The sequence below is a fragment of the Diceros bicornis genome, chromosome 26 (genome assembly GCF_020826845.1).
Source record: "Diceros bicornis minor isolate mBicDic1 chromosome 26, mDicBic1.mat.cur, whole genome shotgun sequence".
In the NCBI taxonomy this organism is placed as follows: Eukaryota; Metazoa; Chordata; class Mammalia; order Perissodactyla; family Rhinocerotidae; genus Diceros; species Diceros bicornis.
In genome coordinates this window covers 29896371-29909882 of record NC_080765.1, presented here as the reverse complement: position 1 = coordinate 29909882, position 13512 = coordinate 29896371, and the positions used below count along the sequence as shown (strand labels likewise).

The window sequence follows — 13512 nt, the reverse complement described above, 5'->3', positions numbered from 1 at the left end:
ACTAGCAGCTAGGCAGCACACATACATGGTGACACACACAGTATTTTTTTTAAATCTGAAATAATTATCAACTTTTAAAAATCAACAGATTTCAAGTGAAACTTATAAAGTTTCAGCTTTTCTTGGGGGAAATAATCAAGCATTCTGGCAACATTGGACCTGCATTCCTGGGTTGTACCCATCAGTAGTGTTGAATAGATGCTGCCGCTTGAGTGTTCCAGTTCACCAAAGCCCTAGCCGGCCCACATCCCACGCTCATATCACTGGTCTGGCCCTGGAGGCACGTGGATTTGCACCTCCTCCATGGTTCTGTAGTAGAATCAGGCACATCACGGTTCAATATGTGCTCAGTTTCCTCATCTATAAAATAGGATACTAAGAGAAAAACATGTAAAGCTTGTAACATGTATCCAGCAGACAGTCAGAGCTTAATGGACCATGTTAGCTCTTCTCCAAAACAGTTGTTGTTTACCTTGATAAAGGGCAGCCTCTTGCCCCGTGTGGATCCATCATACCCAGGATTCTGCTCTGCATTGTCAGGGGAAAACAATGACTTGCTGGAGCAGGAGGGACGCAAGAGGTGACATGAGGTTTACAAGGAGATGACCCACCACACCCATTCCTGTGCAATAAACTGCCACCTCGGGTTTCGGTGTGAAGGGCGAGGTCTAATGCTCTGCCATCCCATCCCCAAAGTGGGAGTGACATCCTGGAGGTGACTCAGGAGGTGGAAGAAACTATCCAGGGAGGAGAATAAACCTGTGCTTGCTCTGAGTTTCGCTCTGAGCCTTCCGTGAGGATCAGAACCCCTTCCTGAACCTCTCAGGGCTACAGTCCTTCTCCACATGAGGAGTGCTAATTTTCTCTAATGTCCTCTCACCCCTGGAAATGAGATAACATGGAGAGCACCCAGTGCGGTGCCTGACACAGTGTAGAGGCTGAACACAGTGAGTGGAATCCGTACAGGGGAGATGAGGAGCCAGGCAGAGAGTCAGGCCCCAAATGCTTGTTTCACAAGTCTATGATTTGCTTAAATTGGTTGGTTCTTTTTAAGCTAATGAATCATTTCTTTTCCCCCTAATGAGGATAATAAATGATGCCAGAATTACTGCAGAGTTGATTACTTTTCATCAGAATGCACTGTGCTTCATACCTCTCAAACAGCCCGGTTGCTCCTTGTGCTAAGCCACAGGGGTCATTTTTAATTATAATGCTTTTTATCATGGAAACAAATGATGCAACAGTAATAACTATGTGAAAGAATTTTTAAGAACTCAACTTTAACATCTTCCCAAGTTTCCTTCTAGTCCCTATCTATACACGTGGATAATTTTATGTTACTGCAATCATAGCATAATTGCAATTTGCATCATGCATTTTTATTTCCTTAACATGCTATCACAAATGTTTTTCCAAAATGTCATATAATCATTTTAACAACCATCTTAAGTAGGTGTTTCATTCATCAAGTAGCCATTCCCCTTTGGGCACTGAAATCTATTCCTTCCTATTCTGTTTTCAGTGTTTCAGGAGTGTAGACCAGAGTTTCTCAACAGAGCTGTATGTCAGAATCACCTTTGGAGTTTTAAAAATACAGATGCCCAGACTGCACCCAGACTGAATGAGTCAGAATCTCTGGGTGTGGGCCTGACCGTGAAGATGCCCTAAATGCTCCTCCATGACTCTGATGCAGAGCCTGGGTTGAGAATCACTGTTACACATGTTACAATTAGAGCCTTTTTGAGGCACTTGACAAACAAGCTTGCTCCAAGCTGGACCCTAGGCCTTGCACCTTAGGAAAGGAAGCAGAGCTACCAAGGTACTGGGAGGCACAAAGCAAGTGTGGGCCACTAGTTGTCTGGTCCATTATAAGAAAGCAACACAGAACTATCGATAATATGAAGCCATGTGCCTGGGATCGTTGAAATCCACTGAGAATCCAAAGCTATGGCTGAGCCAACACCTTTAGTCTCCTCTGCCACCAAATGCTTTCTGAAGCTGATCATGGGAAATAGCAGGGACAGGTTTTGGTTCTTTTTCCTCTTGCCTTGCACTCTGGTGCATATCCCAGGGCTGAAGAGGGGGCAAACTGAGTCACCCCGGGACTGAGCCATTATTGCCATCTGAAGCAGGACATTCTGTTTTGATATTAGGGACATCTGACATGGCTCATTTTTTTTTGGAGAGGGGGTTGTTTTAATATAATGAAGCTTGGGCCGGCCCCTTGGCTTAGCGGTTAAGTGCGCGCGCTCTGCTACTGGCGGCCCAGGTTCGGATCCAGGCGCACACGGACGCACCGCTTCTCCGGCCATGCTGGGGCCGCGTCCCACATACAGCAACTAGAAGGGTGTGCAGCTATGACATACAACTATCTACTGGGGCTTTGGGGGAAAAAAAATAAATAAATGAAATTTAAAAAATATATATATATATATAATGAAGCCAAATAAAATATTGCTGTAAGTTTTATAAGAAAAGCAGAAAACCTAAAATAAAGAATCCATAATATACACACACATGTGTATACCTACACAAGCACACACATGTATATGAGAAGGTGGAACCACCTTTATTTTGTTTGCCTATCACAATAAACCTGCAGGAATGCATGCTGCTTTGTCTAAGAGCTGACGTTCTCTTGTGAAGTTTCACTTTAGTCATGGCTGTGTGATCACTCTGTGGGCTGGGGGGACTGACAGAGAATTTGCTGAGTGGGAACCAGGAGTCCAGGGCTGGACCTTGGCTCTGTGGCTAACCAGCTGTGTGTCCTTGGCTAACTGATTTTACCTCTTTAGACTTCATTTTTTGTTGTTGTTGGATTTGATAATTGAGCTATTAAGTAATCTATAAAGTCTCTTCCAGTTCTGGAGTCTTATAATGCTATGCTTTCTTTTTTTTAAATTGTGATATAATTCACATACCACTAACATTCACCCTTTTAAATGATGCAATTCAGTGGTTTTTAATATATTCACAAAGTTGTACAACCATCACCACTATCTAATTCTAGAACATTTTCATCACCCTGAAAAGATGCCTATACCCATTAGCAGTCACTGCACTTTCTCCCTCTCTCCAGCCCCTGGCAACCACTAACCTACTTTCTGCCCCTATGGATTTTCCTTTTCTGCACATTTCATGCAAATGGAATCATATAGCAGGTGGCGTTTTGTGTCTGGCTTCTTGCACTCAGCATAATGTTTTCAAGGTTTATCCATGTCGTGTGAATCAGTACTTCATTCCTTTTTATGGCTGAATAATATTCCATTGTATTAATTTTTTTTTTTAAATGAAGAAATAATAGACAAAACGTACACCGTCTCCTTTTCCCAGAGTTCCCTACCCAGCTCTAATCTCTGTCCCCATTCCTCATCCTTAAATTCTGGCCTTCAACTCCATCCTGTCCTCCAGCTTCATCCTACCCCAACTGTACCTCTACCCTGTCTCTGAGCTACAGTGCATCCCAGACCCTCACCCGACCCCTGACCTTCTCCCACCCCTGTTGCCGTATTTCTTCCCTGAACTTGCCATAACCCCCTTCCCATCTGTCATTCACCTTCTAAGCCTCATCCATTACTCCATCTCTCAATCCATCCTTGGTCAGTATGTCTTAGGAATTTGTTAAAAACCAAAAGCTTGATTTTTTAAGATCACAAACCAGGTGAATTCTCAAATGTCCAAGGCATCCAAACCGCAGCCCCAAAGGCCATGCACATCTCCCTGCCGGGCAACAGTTAGAGCCGCCCTTGAGTGCAGAGCTCCAGAGGAGGCACCGTCCTGGAAGGACATCGGGGCGGATGCACCTCCTCCCACTTCCTCCAGGAGCAGAGCTTTGCTTCACCTGCAGTGTGCCGGGCACCAGGAACTCACCCCTGTCCCTGTGCTGCCCACAGAATGAATGTGAGGGGGACCTGGCAGAGGCAATGCCGGCGCTGGAGGCTGCACTCACTGCACTCGACACCTTGAACCCTACGGACATCTCACTGGTGAAGTCGATGCAGAACCCACCAGGCCCTGTCAAGCTGGTCATGGAGAGCATCTGTGTCATGAAAGGGCTGAGACCAGAAAGGAAGCCAGACCCCAGTGGCAGTGGTAATCCCCTTCAGCATTCCCTCAACCCAGAGGCCTACACGGGCTGCTGTTCCCTGGTAGGAAGGGTGCCAGCATCCCCCACCCACCCCGCCTCAGACCTGCAGGTGGTGTTGTGGAGTCTTGGAGGAAATAAGAAAGGTGCCCAGATGTGCATGCACACCCAAAGAGCTCTCTAGTGTTTCTTCCCCAGCCTCCCTCCTCTCATCAGTCGAGAAAATGCAGGTATCTGTAGGTGAAGCTGAGCTTAGTCAAGGCCCCTGCCTGCAAATCATTACAGAAATGAAGGTCATGGAGACGAAAGGACTGATGTGGAGCCAAGCATACACAGAGTAGTGTGTGAGTGAGAGGGAGAGAGAGAAACAGAAACAGCTAGAGAGAGAAAGATAGAGAAACAGAGAGCAAAAGAGAGAGTGTGACAGAGACAAACTGAAAGAGAGATAGCCAGATAGATATCTGAAAGAAATATAGAGTCAGAGTCAAAGAAAGAGAGATGGAGAGAAAGACTGAGACTGAGAAAGAAATGGAGAGAGACCCAGACGCCTGGACACATGCACACGCATGCACACACATGCACATGCATGCACATCTACGCACATGCACACAAAGAGTTAATAAACTGGGAGAGAGAGATCGGGGGGAAAGAAATCAGGAGGGAGAAAGACAGAGGCAGAGAGACAGAGGATGGGGGAGGGAGAGACTCAGGCACATAATGTCAGATACAGAAAGACAGGACATGGAGGGAGAGACAAACAGACAAAAACAGAGAGAGACTGAGAGACAAAAAGGCTGAGAATGAGAGAGACATGGAGATAAGAGAGATCCAGAGACACAAAAATAGAGAGAGCTTGAGTATGATGAAAAGAAACTAGAAAGAAGAGAGACAAAGACACACACACACAGAAGAGAGAGAGAAATGGAGCATGAGCTGGAAATGGAGAGTTAGAGGGAGAGAGGTGGGGCAAAGGAAGGCAGAGGCAGAAACTGGAATAGAGTGTGGGGAAGACAAGGATACAGAGACTTAGAAATGGGGAGAAAGGAGTAGGGGAGGAAGGGAGGAAGGAAAGCTCCTCATATAACTGAGCCTAGAAGCATTAATAGGTGAATATTCATTCTCCTTAAAATCCAAATTAGATGCAGGATTTTGTATTAATACCAGTGTCTTAGAACTGAACAAGGACTTTAAAAACCAGCTCCAGTGATACTTCCTGCCTTTGAATACTGTCCTGGGAACAGTCCTGCTGTTCCTCCATTCCTTCTGAAATGTTAGAAATTCTTGGTCCCTCATTCGGGAGCCTCTGGCTTCTGCTTCCCATTGATTAGCATTCCCTCTTCCCTGGCCAGTTTCAGGCCAAAAACCCCATGAAGAAGATGCAGAGGTGATCAGGAATGGACAAGGAGGGAATGGACTTTATGGGAGAATCCTTTAGGGAAGCAGCTGAGGTGTAATGAGTTGCCCTGAGCAAGGATGAGCTAGCCAGCGCTTCTCCACCCTGGCTGCACCCTGGAATCACCTGGGGAGCATAAGGAATGCTGAAGCCCATGCCCCTGCTCATAGAGATTCTTACTCCATTGGTCTGGGGTGTGGCCTGAGCGTTAGTATTGTTTTAAGCTCCTGGGTGGTTCTCCGGTGCAGCCAGGATTGAGAACTGCTGCCGTACACAAAGCATGGCCAGGCACCAACGTCACTTCTCTCCGTGGATCATTGATGCTCAGCACAGCACCCATCGCTTGCCTTCCTTATTTTAAAATTGAAGTGCATTTTGTATATTATTCACTTAAACTCCAGAATTTAGCCAGTACATTGAGATGCAGCAAAAAAACAATTGAATTCATTTTGAGTACCTTGAATTTAGATGAAGCAGATCATTTTCCTGAATGTAAACAGAAACCTTCATGGGAAATATTTGTTTGGCTGCTGTGCTTGCATTAGGAACCAAACACATTTGACCTGTTGTGCTTAATATGATGCCTCATGTATAACTTTTTTTGGTGTGCCTGAGCTTGGCAAGTGTTTACAGTGCCATGAGCCAAAAAGGCTCCCAACTTTTTTCCAACACGTCAACAAAAGGAGCGCTGCCCCGGGATGGGATCAGGGCCCACTCAATCAGTTGTTAGTCAGCATGATGGGTGCTAAGGAGAAGAAGGGCCCTGCTTCGTTTCTGGGCAGGCTTGTCTGGTTGCAAGCCTGCAAGCCGCTTTTCCCACCCTCGCTCTTTCTCTTGAGATCGCCTCACTCACTCACTCGCTCAATCACTCGCTCGCTCACAAGGAGAACAGATTCATCACAAGGATGACTGATTGGGTTCTATCCAACCCACCTCCCAGACTTGAAAAGGAATATTCCAGACACATGTCAGTGGCTCCTGTTGCCCTCTCCATCCATGACTAGGTTAAGGGGAAGCATTCATTCAGTACATATTTATTGATAACAGTATACCATGCCCTGTGCCAGATTGTAATAAACACAGCAGGAGATTATAGCTTTGAGGAAGAGGCAGACAATAAAATTAAACCAAAAAAATCACAGATTGCAATAAGTGCTATAAAGGGAATGGAAATTCTAGCAGCTAAGATGAAAGAAAATGCTGGAGGAGGGAGAGAAGGGCCCACCTCAGTGAAGGAAGTCTAGGCAAACCTCTCTATGGAGGTGGCTTTTAAAATGAGCCTGAAGTCCAGGCAGGAGCCAGCTAGATGCCATTTCCAGCCTAGGTGAAGGGCTCATGGTAGGGAAGCACTTGGGATCATTCAGGAATTGAAGGAAGGTCCATCGTGACTGAAGTCCAGGGAACAAGGCAGAGATGAGGTGGGTGAAATCGGTGGGCCTTCTAGACCATGGTGAGGAGCTTGGACTTCTTTTTTTTTAAGATTTAATTTTTTTAGAGCAGTTTCAAATTCACAGCAAAATTGAGAGGAAGGTACAGAAATTTCTCATATACTCCCTGCCCTTACACATGCATAGCCTCCCCTATTATCAACATCTCCCACCAGAATGGCACATTTGTTACAATTGATCAACCTACATTAACGCATCATAATCACCCAAAGTCCATAGTTTACATTAGCCTCCACTCTTGGCATTGTACATTCTGTAGCTTTGGACAAATATATAATGACGTGTCCATCATTGTGATATTATACAGGGTATTTTCTCTGCCCTAAAAATCCTCTGTAGGAGCTTGGATTTTTTTTGCCAGATATGAGGAGTAGCCACTGCAAGGCTCTAAGTCTCACCCATAATGTCTTAATACTAGTCTTATCTCTACTTCTTGTCCCAAACAGGTAAAATGATAGAAGATTACTGGGGGGTATCAAGAAAGATTCTTGGAGATCTGAAATTCTTGGAGAGTCTTAAGACATATGACAAAGACAACATCCCTCCAGTGATCATGAAGCGGATCCGGGAAAGGTTTATTGATCACCCAGATTTCCAGCCGGCTGTCATTAAAAATGTATCATCTGCCTGTGAGGGTCTGTGCAAATGGGTGAGGGCCATGGAGGTGTACGATCGTGTGGCCAAAGTGGTGGCTCCCAAACGGGAGCGGCTGAAGGAGGCTGAGGGGAAGCTGGACGCACAGATGCAGAAACTAAACCAGAAGCGAGCAGAGCTGAGGCTGGTGGAAGACCGCCTCCAGGCCTTGAATGATGACTTTGAAGAGATGAATACTAAGAAAAAGACCTTGGAGGAAAACATTGAAATCTGCTCCCAAAAGCTGATCAGGGCAGAAAAGCTCATCAGTGGACTTGGGGGAGAGAAGGACAGATGGACAGAAGCTGCCCGACAGCTGGGGATCCGCTATACTAATCTGACAGGGGATGTGTTGTTGTCCTCAGGGACTGTGGCTTACCTGGGGGCCTTTACCGTGGATTATCGGGCCAAATGCCAAAAGGAGTGGTTGGCCCAATGTAAGGACAAGGTCATCCCCGGCTCCAATGACTTCAGTCTCAGCAATACATTAGGGGATCCCGTGAAAATCCGTGCCTGGCAGATCGCTGGGCTGCCCATTGACTCCTTTTCCATTGACAATGGCATCATTGTGTCCAATTCCAGACGCTGGGCCTTAATGATCGACCCTCAGGGGCAGGCCAATAAGTGGATCAAGAACATGGAGAAAGCAAATAGGCTGTCTGTCATCAAGTTCTCGGATTCCAACTATGTGAGGACGCTGGAAAATGCTCTGCAGCTTGGCACCCCTGTTTTACTAGAAAATGTTGGAGAAGAGCTGGACGCCTTTATTGAACCCATCTTGCTCAAGTCCACATTCAGGCAGCAAGGGGTTGAGTACATGAGGCTGGGTGAAAACATCATCGAATATTCCAGGGATTTTAAGTTATACATCACAACTCGTTTGAGGAACCCTCATTACCTCCCTGAAGTCGCCGTGAAAGTCTGCCTCCTCAACTTCATGATCACCCCCTTAGGTCTCCAAGATCAACTCCTTGGCATTGTGGCCGCCAAGGAGAAGCCAGAACTGGAAGAGAAAAAGAATAAGTTGATTGTGGAAAGTGCCAAGAACAAGAAGCAGCTGAAAGAAATTGAAGATAAGATCTTGGAGGTTCTCTCCTTGTCCGAGGGCAACATCCTTGAGGATGAGACTGCCATCAAAATTCTGTCCTCCTCCAAACTGCTGTCTGAAGAAATCTCTGAGAAACAAGAAATTGCTTCGGTGACAGAAACACAGATAGATGAGACTCGGATGGGCTACAGGCCAGTGGCTGTCCACTCTGCCACCATCTTCTTTTGTATCTCTGACCTGGCCAACATTGAGCCAATGTACCAGTACTCCCTGACATGGTTCATAAACCTCTACGTGCATTCCCTGGCCCATAGCAAGAAAAGCGAAGAGCTGGAGCTACGCATTGAGTACATCATTGAACATTTCACCCTCAGCATCTACAACAATGTCTGCCGCTCTCTGTTTGAGAAGGACAAGCTGCTTTTCTCCCTCCTCCTGACCATTGGCATCATGAAAGAGAAAAAGCAAATTAACGAGGAAATTTGGTACTTCCTTCTAACCGGAGGTGTCGCCCTGGACAACCCCTTCCCCAACCCAGTTCCCGAATGGCTGTCTGAGAAGGCATGGGCGGAAGTGGTTCGTGCATCCGCGTTGCCAAAACTGAAAGGCCTGATGGAACATTTGGAACAAAATGCTAATGAATGGAAGCTCATCTATGACTCGGCCTGGCCCCATGAGGAGAAATTCCCTGGATCTTGGAAGTTTCTTCAAGGATTGGAGAGGATGGTGATCCTCCGATGTTTGCGGCCTGACAAAATGGTTCCAGCCATTCGGGAGTTCATTGCTGAACACATGGGCAACGTGTACATTGAAGCCCCTACGTTTGATCTCCAGGGGTCCTACAATGATTCCAACTGTTGTGCACCATTGATTTTCGTGTTGTCTCCGGGTGCAGACCCAATGGCAGGTAAGGGCAGAATATTGTGTGAAGAACATAAAGTGCCCAGAATGGGTGGATGGTTGACAATAGCATGTCCCTTACAGTAGGAATCTCAAACTCAGACCGCTTTGAAGGCCAAGCAGTTCACAGGCTAAGGTAGGGCTGGGGCAACTGAAGACTTCTTTTCCCACCTAAAGGAGGGCAGCTGCTACTCAGCTCCCACGCATTGTGCCATCTGGTAATGTGAAACCAGGTTAGCCAGATCATCTGATTTTTCAAGAGAAACCAGAAATGCAGAAATTACCCGCTTTTAAATCTTGATAACTCATTTAAATTTTTTCTTAAAACCTTTATGAGGGCCGAGCAGGGGATAGATTTAGCCTGTTGACTCCAGTTTATCACCTTTGTCTTAAACAGTTTTCTCTGACTTACTGCTTTTCTCAGCTAGGCTTTTCTCTTTTCTTTTAATTTTTAATTTTTTTTGGATAATTAATACTGCATGTAGTTTAAAAAAATGCAAGAAGGTATAGGACTGTGCCTTAACTAGAGCCATTTTGCTCCCTCAAGGGACATTTGGCAAAGCGGGGAGACATTTTTGTTATCACAACTAGGGGATGCTACTGACATCTAGTAGATAGAGGCCAGGGATGCTGCTAAACATCCTACAATGCACAAGACAGCCCCTACAACAAAGGATTATCTAGCCCAAAATGTCAGTAGTGCTGAGATTGAGAAGCCCTGGTATAGAGTGAAAGGTACATATTCCTCTTAACCCGCCCAGAAGTAACCACTGTTAGCAGTTTGTGTATATTTCCAGAAATCGTTTATGCATATTAAAGAGTATGAGTTGTTGACAGGAATAGATTAGTTTTCTGTTCTGTTGGGGGATCTCAAAACTTTAGTTTTCTCTGTTACTGAATGAAGAAGGAGTACCAGGAATGCAAATGGCAAGGTTGTTGTTCTCCTGTGAAAGCTGAAGAGTTTGACACGTCCTGACCCGAACAGAAAGCCAGCACTCCTGCACCTCAAAAGAAGTCAGAGGAGGGAGCTTATGAACTGGTGCACTTTCCAGATTCCTACACAAAATATTATTGTCAAAGATCAATTCATGATCTTTCTAGAACCTTTGCTTTTTCTCTAAGTCCTTTATGTGACAGATTTAAACAAGAGAAACTAGGGTAAATCAGGAAAGATCAAGAAGAGAAATGGGGGAAAGGTCAGAATACGGTCTGTAAAATGATGCTGTGCTGGGAGAGGATGGGCCAGTTACATCCAATTCCTCTCCCTCTATGCTAGAGGCTTGATCAGGTTCAACTTGGATAACTTCCCAGGAACCTTCCTAGGTACTGTGTCCCTCATAGTGCCTCACATTAGGAGGCACATCCCGTCTAGTTGTCTTTCCTTCTCTGATCAAGATTGATCAGTGGGCTCAGGCATTGTCAATTCATTCCACCTTCCCACTCCTCCACCGCCTCCCTTATAAAGTTTCCCATCAGCTTTTCACTGAATGTGATGGTTCTCAATCTTGGCTACACATTGGACTCACCTGGGGAGCTTTAAGAACAATCTCCATGTGCAGGCCACACCCTTGACCAATTAAATTAAAATCTTTGTGGGTGAGACCCAGGCATTGTTTTATAAAGCTTTCGGGTAATTCCACTGTGCAGCCAATATTGGGAACCACTGACCTAATGGTGTTAATTTGTGTGTGTGTGTGTGTGTGTGAGGAGATCAGCCCTGAGCTAACATCTGCCAATCCTCCTCATTTTTGCTGAGGAAGACTGGCCCTGGGCTAGTATCCGTGCCCATCTTCCTCCACTTTATATGGGATGCTGCCACAGCATGGCTTGCCAAGCAGTGCGTCGGTGCATGCCCAGGATCTGAACCCAGACTGCCGCAGCAGAGTGCGAGCACTTAATTGCTTGCGCCACCGGGCCAGCACTGACCTAATGGTTTTAGCTGCCTTAGAAAATCATTACCCAGGTCCATTATTTCATTAGGGGCTGCAAAATGATGATATCTTAATTCTATCATTCCTTCCACATTTATTAGTTGGAAGTCTTCTATAAAGAAGAATTTTCCTTTGTCAACTCTTTAGTTTACTCTGAATATAGTTCAAAAGAGACAGGCAGAATAGATGCTTGGTTTGTTCTCTTTATTTACTAGCTTTCAGAATAATGAATTGGTGCCCTAGTAACTTCCAAAGTTTTACGTGCAATAAGATTTTCTTTTACCACTGTGAATTCATGGATTTTAACATTGGAATGTTTCAAATATGGTGGTGTTTTACTCCACTGCCATCATCATTCATTTTGGTGCTCAAATTGTTCAGTCTTTGGCCTGTGGGAGCACCTTCATGCCTATATCCTTTTCACATAACCCCAGTAGTTTTTGATAGCTTCCTTGCTGTATGGAACTACCATATATTCCAGACTCATCTTATACAAACATTTCTCTAAGGAACCCCAGTTCTTTTAACACGTCATGGTATTCAGAGACCACAATCTGGGTGCTATGGGTGCCCATTACCACTGGGTGGGTCATTGATGGCAGACCTTACTGTTTGCTAATTCTCTTTTGGGCTGTATCTAACCTGTTCTTATAATCAGTGCTTTGAGTTTTTATCTTCAATGACAGTGCTTTCCATTTCTAGAAGTTTTATTTGTTTTGTTCCAAATCCATGTATTTGTTTCATAGAACTGTAAATGTTATTATGCTTTGTGTTCCTTCTTTAATGATTTTTAGGTGTGTTTCTTTAATGGTCTTTTTCAGAGACTATATTAATCTGCTAGGGCTGTCATAACAAATACCAAAGACTGGGTGAACAGAAATTTATTTTCTCAGTTCTGGGGGCTAGAAGTCCACAATGAAGGTGTTGGCAGGGTTTCTTCTAAGGCATCTCTCCTTGGCTTATTCGTGGCCATCTTTTCCCTGCATCTTCACCTGGTCTTCTCTCTGTGAGTGTGTCTGTGTCCTAATCTCCTCCTCTTACAAGGACACCGGTCATGTTGGATTAGGACCTACCCTAATGACTTCATTTTAATTTTACTACCTCTTTAAAGACCCTATCCCCAAATACAGTCACATTCTGAGATACTGGGAATTAGGACTTCAACATGTGGATTTGAGGGGAACACAATTCAGCCCATAATAGAGGCCATGTGTAATCCTTGGGGTATTAATTCTCCTGATTGTTCTATGTGCTGACTATCCCTTATAGTGATGTATTTCCTCATGTAGTTTGTCATTTTTTATTGTGAGTTCACAATCAGCAAGCTTGTGTTATTTTGTGGGAGTCTCATATACCTTGGGTTTTAGGAGTGCCCTAACAGAACAATTTTGTATGTGCAAACACTGATGCCCCGAGAGTTTCACCAGTCTGGATCAATTGTATAGGAAATTTCTCAGCTTAGGAATCCCACCCCACAGGGTACTGTAAATTTACACCCCTCATTTGTATGTGGCATTGGCTTGGTGTTTTCATTTCTCACTGGAGTGTTGTTTATTTTTTCCACCCAGGCTCCAGGCCAGTGACAAGCTTCCACATTGCTTTTTGAGTCAGTAGCCAGATTTCTGACCTTCTTAACATGAAGGTACAGCCCTTTGAGGATCTTAACTTTATACAAAAGTCTTGGTTCCAGTGCCCCATCTCTTGTGAGTGCAAAGTTATGTCTCCCATTGACAAACTCCAACCTCTAAACTGGTTACATAAAGTATGGTGTTTTCCAGAGGTGAATACTATCCATGAAAAAGAATAAAAGGCCTTTATATATGTACTGATGTGGAAAAGATCTAAGTGAAAAAAGCAAATGTAGTATTCTACAATTCAAGTAAGTATAATAGTAATATGCATTTATTTAAATGCATAGGTTATCTCTGGAGAGATTCACAAACAGTAACATTGGCTATCTCTGAGCAAGAGAGAAGTGAAAGAGACTTACTTGAAATTTCACTGTACAAATGCCTGTTTTTCCTAGTAAAAATCAATTTGTGAAAACCCAGTTCCTAGTTCTTTGGTTATGTACT

The 13512-nt window shown here is 44.6% G+C and overlaps 1 protein-coding gene across 1 annotated transcript in view; it reads left to right on the top strand.

Annotated features, from left to right (window-relative positions):
• Positions 1 to 13512, top strand: part of DNAH3 (dynein axonemal heavy chain 3) — a 167446-nt gene that overhangs the window by 133447 nt on the left and 20487 nt on the right. The window contains 2 exon segments of the mRNA XM_058569907.1: positions 3894 to 4092; positions 7372 to 9513. Of these exon segments, the coding sequence (XP_058425890.1) occupies positions 3894 to 4092; positions 7372 to 9513 (2341 nt within the window).